At 46.6% G+C, this 19,196-nt stretch overlaps 1 protein-coding gene across 1 annotated transcript; it reads right to left on the bottom strand.

Moving 5' to 3' along the window:
* Positions 1-1,891: 1,891 nt before the first annotated feature.
* On the bottom strand, positions 1,892-16,468 carry LOC139155147 (ral guanine nucleotide dissociation stimulator-like). The gene is made up of 14 exons (XM_070730230.1): positions 16,281-16,468; positions 14,675-14,796; positions 14,008-14,223; positions 13,617-13,720; positions 12,407-12,491; positions 12,035-12,112; positions 11,456-11,542; positions 10,885-10,917; positions 9,123-9,244; positions 8,038-8,133; positions 7,040-7,199; positions 5,100-5,327; positions 4,302-4,416; positions 1,892-2,233 (listed from the first exon to the last, which is right to left on the bottom strand). Exons 1-14 carry the CDS (start codon positions 16,387-16,389, stop codon positions 2,058-2,060), a joined length of 1,731 nt encoding a protein of 576 aa, XP_070586331.1. The 5' UTR covers positions 16,390-16,468; the 3' UTR covers positions 1,892-2,057.
* Between the last annotated feature and the right edge of the window lie 2,728 nt (positions 16,469-19,196).

Below are 19,196 nucleotides of genomic sequence, written 5' to 3'. Positions count from 1 at the left end.
TCCTACAGGCCACTGTCAGGAGATGCTGCCAGGCCCAAGGCTCCCTTTCGTTGCAGGGCACCTGAGAGCCATGGGGAAAGGTGATACCGCAGAGGCCCATCTCTCACTTTTGAACCCATTATGCGACTCGTACCAGAGTTCTCAGCAGCAAGGCAGGGACCAGCTCCGCAACAAGGCCCAGTATCTGTGTGCCAGCAATTGCGCCAAAGCGCTTGAAACAGACGTAGACCTGGAGACCCGCCGACAGTCTTTCAGGCAGTTCCGTTATCAGGAGGCCCACGGGCCCCAGGAAGCCTACAGGTGTCTGTGGCGGCTTTCCCAGCAGTGGTTACGGCCAGAAGCGCGTAGCAAAGAGGAAATTATGGAGCTGCTGGTGGTTGAGCAGTTCCTGAAGATACTCCCTGAGGAGATCCAGACCTTGGTACGTGAATGCCAGCCGGAAAACGGCAAGGAAGCGGTGGCCCTGGCAGAGAGATTCCAGCTCCATTTTGAGTCCAAGAGGCAACGGGACCAAGAACGTGTTACCTCAGATAACATGATTGTAGATTCTCCTCAAGAAGACTTGAATGTGGATCAGAGACAACCTTGCATAAAAGACAATCGAGAAAATCCTAGGAAGGTTGGCTTATTAGGTACAGAAACACATCTCCAGCTGAGGAAGAGAGCCAGATCAGACCCGAAGGAGCAGATTGTGCCCAAACAGGATGGCGAACACGGTGGGGCGGCTGCCAAGCAGATGAAGCTGAACAATAGCGTAGAAGAGCAAGAAATGGCCGAAACTAGAAAGAAAGCCAAAGAAATGCCCACCTCTGTGCCGGGAAAGAAAGATGGGAAAGCCAAGGGGCGCGGAAGGTCCGTTCCCAGTTATAAAGTGGCCGGGGAAAACCAGACGGAAAAAGAAGCTAAGGTTAAAGGCAGGGGGCGAGTTTCCGAAGCCGTGAACGGGATTCTGCCGGAGCAGAAAGCATCGGCTAGTCTTGGGTCATCTCAGCTGGCTTTTGGCAAGGATGCAACTGGGTCCAGCCCCCAACCGGGCCACGATGGCCATGGGTCTCCTGACGTAGACAGACCTTCCTTTAGTGACAGCATTGAGATTTTACTGGATTCTCCCTGGAGTGGAAATAGCAGTGGTGACACAGCCCAAGACGGTGGGGCCGGTTCCAGGATGCTACCCCCCTGTGTGGGCTGTACCATGTTGAAAGCTGAGCTGGATACAGTCCGTGAAGAGCTCCAATTAACCCAAGCTTCTACCCTGAATGGGTTGAGCGGCACCTCTTTTCGGGACTTATCGGAGGCTCTTGGCACTATTGTACGAGTCCTGAACAATACAATCCCTTTGCCAGGAACAAACGCTCCCCAGAACATTGCTGAAATCCCTAGTAGGCCAGCATGGCGAGAGAGAAAGCGTCTCTGAATTTTTGCATGGGCCGAATGTAACCCCTCCTCTCCAAGTTCAAGAAATTCAGCAGCAATATTAGAAGCGCCTGATTTAAAAGGAGACTGAAAGCACCCTTTGCTCCTGATTGCCTGAGACTTACAACTATCCCTGTCCGTGTTTCCTTATCCCTTTCCCATCCTAATGGATTGCTTAGACTACAGCTGGCTCTGATCCAGATGCTCTCTCACTGCTACAATGCAAATGTTGTCGTTCCTTTACCTTTTTACTCTTACCCTTGGTTTGTTTTATGGGTTTTTTTATATATAGTGTAGTAATTTCTTTCTTCCCTTTCCTGCTTGAGTTTAAATAAAGCGACTGGGAATGATTTAATGTACCCTTTATGGGCAATAAATAGCATGTGCATTGACCCAATTAGCACAGAAGTCTACGAAGAGAAAGCTTCCTTTGAATCCACAAGAAATCAAAGCTCCTGTTTTGGAAAGAAAGCAATGGTTTTATTTATTTATTTTGAAAAATACTTTATTAGTTATTTACATTTAAAAAAGGGAATAAACAATACAACAGTACAACAACAACAACAACAAAAAAAGATGGAAAGGCCCCGGGGTGCTTTTGTGTGTGTGTGCGGGAGCGCAACCTGGCGTCAGGGGGAGGGGGATTAGAAGATGCCTTTGGCGATCTTCCAGCCCCTCTTCTTCATCCTGGGAAGCGTGAAGCTGGAATCTTGCTTCATGGCGGTCACCCGGCCGGGGACGCGCTTCTTGAGGATGAAGTTGCAAGTGCCCTTTGGCTTCATGGCATAGAAAACGTTGGCATTGTTGGGGATGACGAACTCTAGGGGGAAGAGGGAGAAAGAAAAAAGAAATGATTCCCTACTCCACATCGCTAACCCTAGCCCCAGCAGCAATAGCATTAGCATTTATAGAAACCTAGAAGATTGACGGCCATAGTTCCCTCTAAGCTGAGCAGTGAGCAATCGCTCACTTAAAAATCATCATCAACTCAGAGTTTTCCAAACCTGCCCAGAAGCCGAGAGGGAAAGAGTGAGAGGGAAGGAGAGAGAGAGGAAGAGAGAGAAACAGAATGGGAGTAAGGAAGAGAGAAAGAAAATCAAAATCTAGTTTGAAACTAGCTCAACTATTTAAGTGGCATTTTGATATTGATAGAGTTGCCCTATTATGAGCTCACTGTTATAGACACACAGTACTGTACAGTATTTTATTTTGAAAATCTCTGAGGCAAAACAGGGTGGGTTTTTTATTTGTTTGTTTGTATGTTTGTTTATTATTTCTGTGCTGCCCAGTCCCAAAGGGACTGCCGCTCAGACACTATACTATTCCGCCCACCCCCCAAAAAATTAGAGGGAACACTGTTGACGGCAGGAAAAGACCTCCTGGTCCATCTAGTCTGCCCTGATACGACTTCCTGTATTTTATCTTAGGATGGATCTATGTTTATCTCAGGCATGTTTCAATTCAGTGACTGTGGATTTACCAACCACGTCTGCTTATTTATTTTATTATTTATTATTTATTCATCAGATTTGTATGCCGACCCTCTCCGCAGACTCGGGGCGGCTCACAGCAGCAATAATACAATGTAAACAAATCTAATATTTAAGTTTAAGTTAATTTAAAACCCCAATTTAGAAACCAATCATACATACTAACATACCATGCATAAATTTTATAAGCCTAGGGGGAGGGAAAGTCTCAATTCCCCCATGCCTGACGACAGAGGTGGGTTTTAAGGAGCTTACGAAAGGCAAGGAGGGTGGGGGCAACTCTGATATCTGGGGGGAGTTGGAAGTTTGTTCCAATGATCTACTACTCTTTCAGTCAAATAATATTTTCTCACGTTGCTTCAGACTAACCCCAACTAACTTCAGATTGTGCCCCCTTGTTCTTGTGTCCACTCTCCTATTAAGAACACTTCCCTCCTGAACCTTATTTAACCCTTGGACATATTTAAATGTTTCGATCGTGTCCCCTCTTTCCCTTCTGTCCTCCAGACTAGACAGATGGAGTTCATTAATTATATGTTTAGTACGCATGTTGGGTTCATTTTTTTTAGGTTATTAGGGTTTTAATTAATGGTTTTATCATTCAGTTTTATGTTTGACTTCTTCTTTTTTATTGTTGTATTTTATACTGTTGTAAGCTGCCCTGAGTCGGATTGGGCGGCATAGAAGTTGAACTAATTAATAGGTAGGTAGGTAGGTAGATAGATAGATAGATAGATAGATAGATAAGATAGATAGATAGATAGATTAGATAGATAGATAGATAGATAGATAGATAGATAGATAGATTAGATAGATAGATTAGATAGATAGATAAAATAGATTAGATAGATTAGATAGATAGATAGATAGATAGATAGATAGATAGATAGATAGATAGATAGATTAGATAGATTAGATAGATTAGATAGATAGATAGATAGATTAGATAGATAGATAGATAGATAGATAGATTAGATAGATAGATTAGATAGATAGATAGATAGATAGATAAGATAGATAGATAGATAGATTAGATAGATAGATAGATAGATTAGATAGATAGGTAGATAAAATAGATTAGATAGATTAGATAGATAGATAGATAGATAGATAGATAGATTAGATAGATTAGATAGATAGATAGATAGATAGATAGATTAGATAGATTAGATAGATAGATAGATAGATAGATAGATAGATAGATAGATAGATAGTCTTTCCTGATAAGTTTTATGCTTAAGACCTTCCCACCATTTTTGTAGCCCGTCTTTGGACCCGTTCAATTTGATCCACATCTTTTTGTAGGTAAGACCTCCAAACTGGACATACAATTAATCTACACAGTAAATAAATAGCGCTAAAATAAAATCGGAGAATCCAATACGCAACTTTCAGTACCTCTCTTCTTTGAGATGATCTGGGAAAGTTCATAATTCTCTGGCTTATCTTCGTCCAGGTTGTGTTTGTCCATAGCTTTACGAATCACCGCTGGGGCTTTTTCCTGGTTGCTCACCTGGAAGAGAGGTATTTTAAAAAGGCCCAGAGTGAAGCCAAGCCAAGTTCCCTTCATTCCACCGTTAAGGCGGTCGCTATGCTCTCTAATAGTTGCGCTGATGATGTTACCCAGTTGGGTCGCAAAATGTCTGAAAGAAATCCACCAAGCTCAGAGAGCACCAAGGACCCCTCCAGTCCTCCTCCTCCTCCCAATCTCACTCCCTCTAGCACTGATGTTGTTCCCTAGTTGGGCCATGAAACATCTGCAAGAGAACCAGTAAGCTCAGAGCTTCTGTGAATCTTAACAAAGTCCCATTCCCTTCTAACACTGATGAAGTTACCCAGTTGGGTCATGAAAGGCCACCACAGCTTAACTCCGAGCACAAACATTATCTTGAGAACAGCAAGAGGCCGTGTCTCTGTGGTTGTGCAAAAAAGACACGATTTTCACTAGGTGCGGTTCCACACCGATGCTCATTAGGTTCAAGTCTCATCTACAGACAGAGACGAGATTATTATCCCAACCTTCTCGCCTCCAGCAAAGCTTTGGGGCACCTAATGTTGTGGTGGGCTCGCAGGCCCTCTTGAGCCTGATAAACTGGGGCCACCTGGGCACGGTCTTGTTCCATTGGAACCTTTGTTTTTTGAGTTTTAATTCGGGGCTAATTGCCGACTGGCTACGGCGCACGACAGAAGACCTACCAAAATACTTTGATACATGTTTCCATTATCCGTCCCCAATTTGACTCGGATGATACAACAATCGTTGGACTGCTGCTTGGACAAAGGCAACGAGAAGGTTTTGCCGGCAATGGTCGAGACGAACGTTTGTTGTGCAACGGCTAACGTCGCCGGCTGGGAGGATTCGTGGCTTGAACTTGAGCCGAGACCCGATGTATCCACGGAGGAGGTTGAGGGAGATTCCCCGTCCTAGAGAAACGGAAAGACGACGTTGACTATCCAATCAATGAGATCTGCCTATCTTATCCTTTGTCCTCGCTGGGAGACATCTTTGGGGTGCTTACGACAACAGGGACCCCACCATGGTCCAAAGGAAGACGTTGAGAAGGTGGCCTTCTGACGTAGTTCCCCAAACACGGCCAACCCCCCTGAACTCAAGATTCGGCAAAAAATGTTTCTCTCTCTGCATTTTAACAAATCTGTCCGGAAGATGAATAGTTATCTGCTACATTTAATCACTGCTGCTTTTTATCCCCAGGGCTACGGTAGGGATTTCGCTAGCAGCGGTGGCTTTTCTGTCCCGAGGACCAGCTCATAGATTTCCACTGCTCTCCTCTCCTCTGCTTTCTGTGTATCAGGCACAGGACCCAGCTGTTCCTCTTGCTCATTCGCCATTTCCAGAACTGGGGGCTTTTGTCCGTCTGAGAGCTGATGGACAGCCCAGGCTTTGCCCCTCCCTCCCTCCCTCTCCCTACTTCTCTCTCTCCCCCCTCCCTCTCTCTCTCTTCATCTCTCTCTCCACACTCTCCCTCTCTCCCACTCTCTCTTCATCTCTCTCTTCATCTCACTCTCTCCCTCCTCCTCTCTCCTTCTATCCCCCTCTCCCACACTCTCTTCATCTCTCTCTCCCTCTCTCTCTTCATATCTCTCCCCCTCCCTCTCTCTCTTCCTCTCTCTTCCCCCCTCTGTCTCTTTATCTCTCTCTCCCACCTCTCCATCTCTCCCTCCTTCTCTCTCCTTCTATCCCCCTCTCCCTCTCTCCCACTCTTTTCATCTCTCTCTCCACTCCCTCTCTCCCTCCTTCTCTCCTTCCATCCCCCTCTCCCCCTCTCTCTTCATCTCCCCCCCCTGCCCCCCCTCTCTCTCCCTGTGCCAGCTCCATTCCCTCTCACTTTGCCCTGATGCTGACCTGACTCTCCCACCTCCTCCTCTGGTTTGGCTGCGGGAGGGGCTGGTGACTGACAGGCCAAATCAGATAGTTTTGGAGATGGACTCTCCAAACGGTCTCTAAATGTTGCACCTCGGTGGCAAGTGCAGTACTGCAAGCTACTTCTGCTGATCACTGGCTGCCAGCCGTTTGGCAGATCGAATCTCAGTAGGCTCAAAGTTGACTCAGCCTTCCATCCTTCCGAGGTGGGTCAAATGAGGACCCAGATTGTTGGGGGCAAGAGGCTGGTTCTCTAAACCGCTTAGAGAGGGCTGTAAGAGCACTAGGGTCTATAAATCTCAGTGCTATTGCCCTTCCTTCCTTCCTTCCTTCCTTCCTTCCTTCCTTCCTTCCTTCCTTCCCTTCCCTTCCTTCCCACTGCCAGCACTTCAATCCTCACCAGGCTCAAGGTTGACTCAGCCTTCCATCCTTCTAAGGGGGTCAAATGAGGACCCAGATGGTTGGGGGCAATTACGCTGACCCTCTGTAAAAACTGTTTAGAGAGGGCTGTAAAGCACCACAAAGCGGTATATAAGTCTAAAATGCTAGGGCCAAACATCTTCTATTATCTCCTACCCCATGCGACTTCTGGCCCATCGTATCTTCTCAAAGCACCAAGAAGACCATCATCTCCGCGTTCTCATTTCCCTGGTTGCTCTAAACCACCACCCCCACGCATCAAAGCCCTCTTATGCTCACCCCCCCTTGAAATGGGACCCCCTTGCCATCCCCCCAGGGAGGCAGGGTCCTGTACCTTTTTCTCCTGGACCCAATCAGGCAACTCGGACTCATCGATGGGCTTCATCTCTTCCAGGACAGAGTTGCTGGTACAGGCTAACGAGCTGCCGACAGAATTGACCCAATTGAAGCGAGAGCTGCTGCTGGCACAGGCGTCGCCATTGGGGGACGGGCGGCTGCGGGGAGAAAAGAAGTCCAGCCATAAATGACGGGCGTGGTTTTTAACTCTTGGGATTTGACTGGGTTTTTAAAAAAAATTGTTTTAGGGGGTTTTAATATTATTTGCATGTTTTATTTCTGGTTGAGAGCCACCTAGAATCCCTAGGGAGCATACGAATTGAATTTTTTTTAAAAAATAGAATAAATAAAAGTCGGGAGAAGTGGGGAGCATGTTCCTGTAATAGATTGCAGGGAGGGAAGGAAGGAAGGAAGGAGATGGGAAGGGGAAGGAAGGAGATGAGAATTAGAAGGAAGGAAGGAAGGAAGGGGATGGGAAGGAGATGGGAATGAGAAGGAAGGAGATGGGAATGAGAAGGAAGGAGATGGGAATGAGAAGGAAGGAGATGGGAATGAGAAGGAAGGAGGTGGGAATTAGAAGGAAGGAAGGAAGGAAGGAAGGAAGGAAGGAAGGAGATGGGAATGAGAAGGAAGGAGATGAGAATTGGAAGGAAGGAAGGAAGGAAGGAAGGAAGGAAGGAAGGAAGGAAGGAAGGAAGGAAGGAAGGAGATGGGAATGAGAAGGAAGGAGATGGGAATTAGAAGGATGGAGATGGGAATGAGAAGGAAGGAGATGGGAATGAGAAGGAAGGAGATGGGAATTAGAAGGAAGGAAGGAAGGAAGGAAGGAGATGGGAATGAGAAGGAAGGAGATGAGAATTGGAAGGAAGGAAGGAAGGAAGGAAGGAAGGAAGGAAGGAAGGAAGAAGCCTCCTTTCAACAGATCCCGTGTTTCCAGCAGTACCAGGTGGGGCAGCTGCCCTCCTGTGTTGAAGACCCTCCTTCCTTCCCACTTACTCGCTGATTGGCTTAACGCTGCCCGTGGTCTTAAAGGCTTTCACAGTGTTGTTGGCCGTTTCCGACAAGGGTTCGATACCGCACGAAAAGCTGTAGCTGAAAACCAAAAAGCAAGAGAGGACAGTGAGCACCGGGGCCACTTCCAGGAGACTTGGTCTAGTGCGGAAGGCATCAGGCTAGAAAGCTGAAGATGGGGAGTTCAAGTCCTGCCTTAGGCATGAAAGAAAACTAATCACCAGGAGGTGTTGAGTTCTGCCTTAGGCAGGAAAGCCAACCGGGCGAGTTTGGACCAATCACCAGGAGACGGGGAGTTCTAGCCCTGCCTTATGAACGCAAGCCAGCTCTCTTGATTTTGGGTCAATCCCTCTCCTTCAGTTCAACCCAACTCAACGTGTTGTTGTGGGACAAATAAGAGGCGGAAGGTGTGTTGGGTCTGTTCACAGCCTTAATTTGCAAAAATAATCAGGCAGGATACAAAGAAAGAAAAATATTTCTTGGCTTGACAAGAAGTCCTAAATTTATTTTCTTTCTTCTTTCTTTCTTTCTTTCTTTCTTTCTTTCCTTTCTTTCTTTCCTTCTTTCTTTCTTTCCTTTCTTTCCATCCCTCTTTCTTTCCTTCTTTCTTCTTTCTTTCCTTCTTTCCTTTTTTCTTTCTTCTTTCTTTTCTTTCTTTCCTTCTTTCTTTCTTTCCTTCTTTCTTTCCTTCTTTCTTTCTTTCTTTCCTTCTTTCTTTCTTTCCTTCCTTCCTTCTTTCTTTAATTCTTTTCTTTCTTTCATTCTTTCCTTCCTTCTTTCTTTCCTTCTTTCTTTCTTTCCTTCCTTCTTTCTTTCCTTCTTTCTTTCCTTCTTTCTTTCCTTCCTTCTTTCCTTTCTTTTTTCTTTCTTTCTTTTGTGACTTGTTTATTGCCCATGTCCAAAATGGACTCTGAGTGGCTGACAGCAATACTAGCAATAAAAATACTAGCAATAAAAACAAAAAAGCCTTAACTCACACACACATCTATCCATTCATATATATAAAACAATTTTAAAAATAATACAACCGCTATTTGCAGCCCGGGAGAAGAACGGAGCCCTCTTCTTACCTCTCGGCTTCACTTAGCTGTTCCAATTCCTGAAACCAAGTCTTGAAATGATTGTTCTCAATGAAGTTGTAATTATTACAAGCCGACTGGAGCAACTTGATCTGGGCAATTACTTCAAACTCCTGCAGGAAGCAACCAAGATGTTTGGGCGTGTTTGCGTTTAAAGGGGGAGAAAATAGCGGTGGGTTTCAAATTTTTTAACTGCCGATGCTGTGGGCCTAGCAGGGAACGGATGCTACAAACTCCCCATTTCCTCCCAACCAGCTGGGAATCGGGAGGCAGAGAATAGATGAGGGCAGGGCCGACCAAAAGTGGTATTTACGTTGTCCGAGCTACTCAAAATTTCCACTACCGGTTCTCCAAACTACTGAAAATTTCCGCCCGCCAATCAAAGCCAGCATCACTTTGGCGAAGAGGTCATTCCAAATTTCTGACTTTGAACTGCTGCCTTCCTCTTTCTCGAGATAACCGCACAAATCCCAGTGGCCGATAAGGTCCCACAGAGTTAGCCTTCTCCGGGTCCCGTCGACTAAACAATGTCGTTTGGCGGGCCCCAGGGGAAGAGCCTTCTCTGTGGCGGCCCCGGTCCTCTGGAACCAACTCCCCCCCCCCCGGAGATTAGAGCTGCCCCCACCCTCCCTGTCTTTTGTAAACTACTCAAGACTCATTTATACCGCCAGGCATGGGGGAGTTGAGATAGCTCTTCCCCCTAGGCTATTACAAGTTATGCATGGTAAGTTTGTGTGTATATTTGGTTTTATAATAGGGGTTTTTAGTTGTTTTTTATTATTGGATTGTACATGTTGTGTTTATTATTGCTGTTAGCCGCCCCGAGTCTGCGGAGAGGGGTGGCATACAAATCCAATAAATTATTATTAAATTATTAATTATAATACAGGGGGTTCTTTGGCTAATGACAATTCATTTAGTGGCCCAGATGACAAGCAATATCAATGGGGCAGACAGGTTTACTTTACAACGTTGTTACTATCTGGGATTCGCTTAACGCCCGTGGCAAGAAAGATTGTACAAAGGGGTTTTTTAAAAAGCACTCAAGTGTCTCGTTTAGCAGCAGGAATTTTGAGTGCTCGATTGTGGTCGTAAATCCGGGAATAATTGCAAATGTGTTGTGGTTCAGCCTGGGACCCCTCCGGGAATGGCTGACTTGCTGTCGGTGTCCAGCTCAGAGGGAGAGGCGGAGGACCAGGAGTTGCAGACTGACGAGGAAGCAGAATCCCAAGCTGGAGAAGAAGGACAGCCAGAGTTCCACCAGGGGGAGCTCTCCTCAGCAAGCAGCCTGGAGTCCCTGGGGGACGATGCGAGTGACTTCATCGATATGCGACAGAGGAGAGCAAACGAGAGAAGAACGCAATTGGCTAGGTATTTCCAGCATTAGAGGTCACAGCTGGGTTTGGGTGTGGTGCTCTGGGGAAAGGATAAAAGGCGGCCCCTCCCTTCCTGGCTTGTGGAGTTTTATCTTGGAGATTTGTGAGACCTGACTGTGAACTTTGGTGGCTACAATCCTGGTTTGTGCCTTGGACTCTTGAAACCTTGGGGGGGTGTGCCAGCAAGCAGCTTGTGGAATTGACTGGACATCAGGACCCTGTTGTATGTATCTGAAACCTGTCTGCTGTGAAGACAGGTTTTCCTTTGTGCTTATTTTTTCCTGTTATAAATACTTTTGAATTTTACCAGAGTGTCTGGCTGTTTTTTCAGTGGGTGTGGAGGTCTGGGAAAACCCAGACAGAACAAAATGACTGACCTTTCTTCTTTTCTCAAAGTTGATTAGATTTCCCTAAAAAAGAAAGAAAGAACCCAGATCCTTAACATTCCATGTTCTGAATAATAATAATAATAATAATAATAATAATAATAATAATAATAATAATAATAATAATAGTTTATTACATTTGGATGCAAAGCAGACTCAGCAAAGATAGCAAGGATCGCGATGTATTTATTTGCAACCAGAGGCTAGACTTTTTTTTTTTAAGGCGTTCAAGTCAAGTAAAATATGTTTCAACGATGAGGAATCTGACAGGCAACCAGAACGATCTTAATTCATTTAATTTAATTTAATCTTAGAAACATAGAAACATAGAAACATAGAAGTCTGACGGCAGAAAAAGACCTCCTGGTCCATCTAGTCTGCCCTTATACTATTTTCTGTATTTTATCTTAGGATGGATATATGTTTATCCCAGGCATGTTTAAATTCAGTTACTGTGGATTTATCTACCACGTCTGCTGGAAGTTTGTTCCAAGGATCTACTACTCTTTCAGTAAAATAATATTTGGTTTATAAGCCGCCCAAGGCTAGGAGGAGAACCTACCTCCAATTTATCCTTCATGAAGGTGTCCAGCATCACCAGGTCAGTCAAGAAGGTGCCCAGGTAAGGAATGGTGCCTTGCATTGCACCCTGGAATGGAAAAAGGGAAAATTAGGAAGAGGAATGGAGGCAGGAGAAACAGCAAAAAAAGGGACATCCTCGGTCAATCCAAACCCCGGCTGTCCCAACGGTGCTTTCGCAAAAGGCAGCTGCATTTTTGTTCCGCCTTGAAAGACGTTTCCCTTCTCCCCCGAGATGCTTCCCCAGTTCCAGACAGAAGTTTCATTTGCTTGGAGTTATATTGTGTTGTTTAAGTGTCCCCTTTACTCTTTTGAGCAGTGTATTTTACTCTTTTGTTATCGCCTATGACTGCACGCCCTCCAGAGTCCACTAGGAATTGGGCGGCTTAGAAGTGAAATAAATAAAATAAATTAAAATAAATTAAATGAGATTCCTGCGCTTGGCCTTCCAGAGAGGACCGATCCCATCCTGCTTTCATTTCATTTTACTTTATTTTATCTACTTTATTTTGTTTTATAAAATTTATATGCCGCCCAACCGGGAATTTTGTGGCGTCCTCACCATTTCTTCTTGATGCTGCAGGCGCTTCAGATCAGTTTTGGAGTGGATCTCCAGGGTGGCAAATTTGGAGGTCCCTTCCTGAAAGTGGGGTTTGAAAGAGAAGTCAAGGTGAATGGAACCAGCTCTGGACCAGAAATCGGAGGTAAAACCCATTAATACCTCCGGGACCGCCTTCTGCCGCACGAGCCGCAGCGACAGATTAGGTCCCACAGAGTTGGCCTTCTCCGGGTTCCGTCGACAAAACAATGTCGTCTGGCGGGACCCAGGGGAAGAGCCTTCTCTGTGGCGGCCCCGACCCTCTGAGGGTCTGGCCAAGCCGTTCTTTTCCCTACTTTCCGGAGAAAACACCAATTCTAACCGAGGGACCTTTACCTTAATAAGCAGCTCCCTGCTCAATGAATAATTGTTATCGTCCGAAAAAATTTCAGATAATTCACGGAAGACGCGGCGGCTTTCCCTGCGAAAGGAAGGAAGAGTTAATATTACAATTAATTATATTAACAATTAATATTAACGGTTGAGGTTTTGGTCAGGTTGGGTGCATACGTTGATGTTATATGGAATTTGGCGTGTTTCATTTGTCTATGCAGTAGCGCCTCTACTTACGAACTTAATTCATTCTGTGACCAAGTTCTTAAGTAGAAACGTTTGTAAGAAGAAGCAATTTTTCGCCAAAGGAATCAATGTCAAGGCAAACAATGCGTGCAATTGGGGAAACCACAGGGAGGGTGGATGCCCGGTTTCCTCCCAGGAGATTCCTAGAGAGGCCCCACGGAGGCTTCTCCCTGACTTTTCCGGCCCTGTTTCCTCCCAGGAGATTCCTAGAGATGCCCCACGGAGGCTTCTCCCTGACTTTTCCGGCCCTGTTTCCTCCCAGGAGATTCCTAGAGAGGCCCCACGGAGGCTTCTCCCTGACTTTTCCGGCCCAGTTTCCTCCCAGGAGATTCCTAGAGAGGCCCCACAGAGGCTTCTCCCTGACTTTTCCAGCCCTGTTTCCTCCCAGGAGATTCCTAGGGAGGCCCCACAGAGGCTTCTCCCTGACTTTTCCGGCCCTGTTTCCTCCCTGGAGATTCCTAGAGATGCCCCACGGAGGCTTCTCCCTGACTTTTCCGGCCCTGTTTCCTCCCAGGAGATTCCTAGGGAGGCCCCACAGAGGCTTCTCCCTGACTTTTCCGGCCCTGTTTCCTCCCAGGAGATTCCTAGAGAGGCCCCACGGAGGCTTCTCCCCGACTTTTCCAGCCCTGTTTCCTCCCAGGAGATTCCTAGGGAGGCCCCACAGAGGCTTCTCCCTGACTTTTCCGGCCCTGTTTCCTCCCTGGAGATTCCTAGAGAGGCCCCACGGAGGCTTCTCCCCGACTTTTCCAGCCCTGTTTCCTCCCAAGAGATTCCTAGGGGAGGCCCCACAGAGGCTTCGGAAAGGGGCGGCATACAAATCTAATAAATAAATGAAATAAATAAGTAAGTAAGTAAATAAATAAGTAAATCGTAAATAAGTAAATAAATTTGGGAAGCGTTGGCATGAAACCGGTAAGGGGATAACAGGCGCTCATCTGCAGGGCCTTGTCCTCTTCTCTGGACTCACCGCGATACTTCATCCCAGGTTTTCTTCAGCCTATGAATGGCGTAGCTCTGGAGGCCGGAAACGATGGCATGGAGGGAAGAGAGGTTCTTCAGGATTCGGCATAACTGCAGAGGGGAGGGGGGGTGGTTTGGAAAAAATGACAGGTGTCAATCAGCTGCTCGGATCGCTGTCTTATGTCTACGGCGGTGCTTCTCCAATAGTGATGCGGGTCTCTCTGGCGTGGCGCGATGCCAGAGGGGAGCGTGACCCCGAGGGAAGATGGTGGTGGTGGTGGGTTTTTCCCGCAGGGAGTAGAGGTTTTTTTCTGCACCGATCTACGGTGCCCAGCGCAGAGCAGGAGACTCGAAGTGGGGAAAAGAGAGAGGAAAGCCGGTTGGATCCTCTAACGTACCCGGGCGATTTCTATCCAGCGCTCCAGCACTTTGGCTCTCTGCTGGGGCTTCAGCGTCTTGTCCTTCAGGCAGGTGACGATGACGCAATTGGTGACGGTGTTGAACTGGGCGATGGTGGCCCGGATGGTGGGGGCCAAATGCTCCTTCCCTTCCTTGTCCCGCTTGGACCAGATGGAGCCCAGGCAGTGATAAGGCACCACTTTCATAAAGAGATCCTGCGTCAGGGGGGAGGGGGGAAGGTTAGGGATCACTTCAAAGGAAGGAGGCACGGATGCGAGGACCGCCGGGACTTATATATAAATATTCAAATCCAGGTTCAAATCCCAGGAAAAGAGTGTGGCTACCCGATGAAGGCAATCTCACACTACTGACTAGAGCCTACAAAACTTTTGCCAGACCCATCCTTGAATACAGCTCATCTGTCTGGAACCCATACCATATCTCGGACATCAACACTCTCGAAAACGTCCAAAGATATTTCACCAGAAGAGCCCTTCACTCCTCCACTCGAAACAGAATACCCTACGAAAAGAGACTAACTATCCTGGGTCTTGAGAGCTTAGAACTGTGGCGCCTAAAACACGATTTGAGTATTGCCCACAAGATCATATTTTTAATTTTTTTTAAAAAATGAATATCTCTGGTTTCAGTTGCAGCTGGACTTACAGCATCCATCCGGGTCAACTGCATAGCAATCATATATACAGAAAAAGACTGGAATTCGAACTTGACGTCGGTCAAGCAAATCTCGTCCTCCACTCCCTGTAGGCATCTGGGAATTGGCCAATCTGCAGCAAAAAAAAAAAAAGGGCATCAAGCAACAGACGAACAGTTAAGTTTTTTAACTTAACTTAAAATTGTAATTGGATTGATGGGCATTGGATTTGTTACTATGCATTGTTTTTACTATTGTTGTGAGCCGCCCCGAGTTAGCGGAGAGGGGCGGCATATAAATCCAATAAAACTAATGTAATCTAATCTATGTTGTGAGCCACCCCGAGTCTTCGGAGAGGGACGGCATACAAATCTAATAAACTATAAACTATAACTATAAAAGATTTGGCAGTAAACAAATAGACTATTTATTTATTTATTTATTACTTAGATTTGTATGCCGCCCCTCTCCGAAGACTCGGGGCGTCTCACAACAAGTGAAAACAAATCATAAATAATCTAACAAATTTAAAATTCAAAGATTTAAAAGACCCCATATACTAACAGACATACACACAAGCATCCCATATATAAATTAAACATGCCCAGGGGGAGATGTTTAATTCCCCCATGCCTGACGGCAAAGGTGGGTTTTAAGGAGTTTACGGAAGGCAGGGAGAGTAGGGGCAGTTCTAATCTCCGGGGGGAGTTGGTTCCAGAGGGCCGGTGCCGCCACAGAGAAGGCTCTTCCCCTGGGGCCCGCCAACCGACATTGTTTAGTTGACGGGACCCAAAGAAGACCCACTCTGTGGGACCTAATCGGTCGCTGGGATTTGTGCGGCAGAAGGCGGTTTCGGAGATATTCTGGTCCAATGCCATGAAGGGCTTTAAAGGTCATAACCAACACTTTGAATTGTGACTGGAAACTGATCGGCAACCAATGCAGACTGCGGAGTGATGGTGAAACATGGGCATACCTAGGTAGGCCCATGACTGCTCTCGCAGCTGCATTCTGCACGATCTGAAGTTTCCGAACACTTTTCAAAGGTAGCCCCATGTAGAGAGCATTACAGTAGTCGAACCTCGAGGTGATGAGGGCACGAGTGACTGTGAGCAATGAGTCCCGGTCCAGATAGGGCCGCAACTGGTGCACCAGGCGAACCTGGGCAAACGCCCCCCTCGCCACAGCTGATAGATGTTTTTCTAATGTGAGCTGTGGATCGAGGAGGACGCCCAAGCTGCGGACCCTCTCTGAGGGGGTCAGTAATTCCCCCCCCCCAGGGTAATGGACGGACAGATGGAATTGTCCTTGGGAGGCAAAACCCACAGCCACTCCGTCTTATCCGGGTTGAGCTTGAGTCTATATCAAGTGGGAGGTGAGAAAAGTTTGAAATTGGCTTGTTCTCTCAATTTGACTTTTTTATATTATTATTCTGGTCTACTGGGCCCAGCAGGGGGCTGGGGAAGCTGTTTTCGCCCTCCCCGGGCATTGAGTGATGAGTCTGGGCACTGGGGCATGCACCCACGCTCTTTCGGCACCCGAGGGAACAAAGGTTCACCGTCCCTGCCGTAGGAGAACCAACTCCAGATTTGGGGAAGTCGTTGCTCAGCCGCTCACCATCATTTACGGTCTGGGTGGCCTTTTTCTCCCAGAACTTGCAGTAGAGGATTCGCGCCCGAGTCTCCAAATCCGAGCCAGGGATGAAGCGACCGATGTAGCTGATCATCTGCTTAAGGCAGGTGTAATCCGGTGGGCTTTGAAAGTCTTCAGGGTACAGGTCAATCCAGGCTCCCAGGATGGACGACATAGTCCTGGGGGATGAAGAGGGAGAAGGAGGCTGAGAACTTTGGACAGCTTTATTTATGGAAGAGAGGATAATTGGGTTGCTCGGGGGGGTCGAAATAGGGGGCCCTTGGGGTTCCCTGAACTTGATGGTTTTCTTGCAGGTGTTTCATGGCCCAACTCGGTAACATCGTCAGCGCTAGGAGGATATGCGGAGAGGAGGAGGAGGAGAAAGTGGAAAAAAGAAGGAGAAAGGGGAGAAGAAGGAGCAGGAGGAGGAGGAAGGAGAAAAAGGAGGAGAAGAAGAAGAAGAAGAAAGGAAGGAGAAGAAAGGAAGAAGAAGGAAGGAGAAGAAGAAAAGAAGGAGAAGAAAGGAAGAAGAAGAAAGGAAGGAGAAGAAGAAAAGAAGGACAAAGAGGAGGAGGAAGAGGAAAAAAGAAGGAGGAAGGGGAGAAGAAGGAGCAGGAGGAGGAGGAAGGAGAAAAAGGAGAAGGAGAAGAAGAAGAAGAAGAAGAAGAAGAAGAAGAAGAAGAAGAAGAAGAAAGGAAGGAGAAGAAAGGAAGAAGAAGAAAGGAAGGAGAAGAAGAAAAGAAGGACAAGGAGGAGGAGGAAGAGGAAAAAAGAAGGAGGAAGGGGAGAAGGAGCAGGAGGAGGAGGAAGGAGAAAAAGGAGGAGAAGGAGAAGGAGAAGAAGAAGAAGAAGAAGAAGAAGAAGAAGAAGAAGAAGAAGAAGAAAAGAAGGACAAGGAGGAGGAGGAAGAGGAAAAAAGGAGGAGGAGGAAGAAAAGAAGAAGAAGGAGGAGGAGGAAGAGGAGGAGGAGAAGGAGAGGGAGAAGGAGAAGAAGCAAAGTCAATAAGGAAGCCAGATCCACTTAACAACTGCAGTGGGAAAAGTCATAACATGGGGCAAAACTCCCTATAAAAAATGTCCCATTGGGGGCTCAATTGGAAGGGCAAATGGAAGGACACCTGTGTACTTTGAAAGCTATGATTTCCCCTGGGTTGGGAGGAGCGTGGTGGTGCAGTTTCCCCCCTCCCTTCCCTGGGGAAAACACCTTGATGTCTAGAAACTTGAAAAGTGAGACAATACGAACTGGCGCTTACTTTTTCAACTTCGCACGCTCTTCCGTATTTCCATTGTGTTGGTTGCCGATCTTCTCATACCTAAATAGAAAAAAAGGTTAAAAGGATGTTTATGCAAAACTTACTTTGTCTGTCTGTCTTCAACAGCTGTTTGTCCGGGTTTTTCCCCATGTAAGATCCAGAGTGTTTTTGCGACGTTTCGATGAGATGACAGCCTTTATCTTCAGGCTGATGTTTTGGGCTTTGTGCTGCTGCGAATACAGTCACTTTATTTGCAGCAGCATGGAGCCCAAAATATCAGCCTGAAGATGACGGGTGTCATCTCAGCGAAACATCCCAAAAACACTCTCGATATTACACGGGGGAAAAACCAAACACACCAAAACCCACGTCTGTCTGTCTGTCTGTCTGTCTGTCTGTCTGTCTGTCTGTCTGTCTGTCTGTCTGTCTGTCTGTCTAGCTATCTAGCCATCATGTCTCTATCTCTCTGTGTGTCTTATGTATTTATATATTTATATTGATTTATTTATAAACAAATATATATTTATATATATTTACACACACACCCCTGGGTGATAAACTTGGATTGAGAGATGGGGACCGAGCCAAATCGAGAACGGATTAAGGTCCCACACTACAAGTAAGCAAACATTTGGGGCTGGGGTTGGGGTTGGGGGGCTGGAGCTAACACAGTAACCTGTCAGACCAGTTTGAGGATAAACTGCTTTGGAGGAAAAGAGGAAGCCGTTTTATTCCATGGAACAAATCATAACATACTTCTGAAGTGTAGGTACGTTTCATGAAAGGGTAGATGGGCAGATTGGTAAAGGTGGCGGGAGAGGAGAAGGAGGGAAAGAAAGAGAGAGAGAAAGAAAGAAAAGAGGGAGGGACAGAGGGAAGGGGAGGAAGGCAGGAAGGAAGGAAATAAGAAAGAGGGAAGAAAGGAAGGAAAAGAAAAGAAGGAAGAGAAAGAAAGAAAGAAATGAAAGAAGGAAGAGAAAGAAGGAAGGAAAAGAAAGGAAGGAAGAGAGAGAAAGAAAGAACAAAAGAACAAAAGAAAGAAAGAATGCTTCAAGGGTCTCTCTCTTTCTTCCTTTCCTCCCTTCCCTTTTTATCGTTCACCTTTGGAATCCATCCTTCATTGCAAGAAGGAAGGAAGGAAGGAAGGAAACAGATGAGAATAAAAGGAAGGAAAGAAGGCCTGAGGATGGGATGGACCGACTGCTTTGCCTGCTTTCTACCTGTTTCCCAAACTCAAACCCTTCCAAGATCCGACAGCCCACCGCCCCCACCAGGGGCCGAAGGTCAAGGCAGCCCCCAAAAGAACGCCAACCCTTTCGGGTAGCTCCCCTGCAGCCCACAAGAGAGGCTACGGCTCAGGTCTGGAAAGGAGGAGGGAGGAAAAAGGATTACCAGCTAAACAGGAGATCCAAGACCTGCTCGGTGGTGGCAAAGGACCTGTAGGTACATAGGAATATGGAGAGGTAGCTCGAGTCTTTGGCCTTGAACCCCAAGAGGAGGTATTCCACCAACTTCTCCAGGGTGCCAGCTTTGACCGTCCGGATTTGGCATGTCTCGTAGATGTTTATGGCTGACTCATTCTCGCCCTGTGGAGATTGGAGAAAATCGGCGGGGAGTTCCAAAGGCTGCCTTAACCAAGGACACTACG

This window comes from Erythrolamprus reginae (assembly GCF_031021105.1).
Source record: "Erythrolamprus reginae isolate rEryReg1 chromosome 13 unlocalized genomic scaffold, rEryReg1.hap1 SUPER_13_unloc_13, whole genome shotgun sequence".
NCBI classification, from domain to species: Eukaryota; Metazoa; Chordata; class Lepidosauria; order Squamata; family Dipsadidae; genus Erythrolamprus; species Erythrolamprus reginae.
Note: the sequence above shows the minus strand (reverse complement) of the source record. Positions and strands in the feature narration are given on the sequence as shown.

Coding starts and splice junctions, on each gene's coding strand:
- LOC139155147 (XM_070730230.1), bottom strand. CDS start 16,389: ATGATCAGCTACATCGGTCGCTTCATCCCTGGCTCGGATTTGGAGACT. Junction 12,113..12,406: donor GCAGGGAGCTGCTTATTAAG/GTAAAGGTCCCT, acceptor CCCCACTTTCAG/GAAGGGACCTCCAAATTTGC. Junction 5,328..7,039: donor ATTGGGTCCAGGAGAAAAAG/GTACAGGACCCT, acceptor CCGTTTCTCTAG/GACGGGGAATCTCCCTCAAC.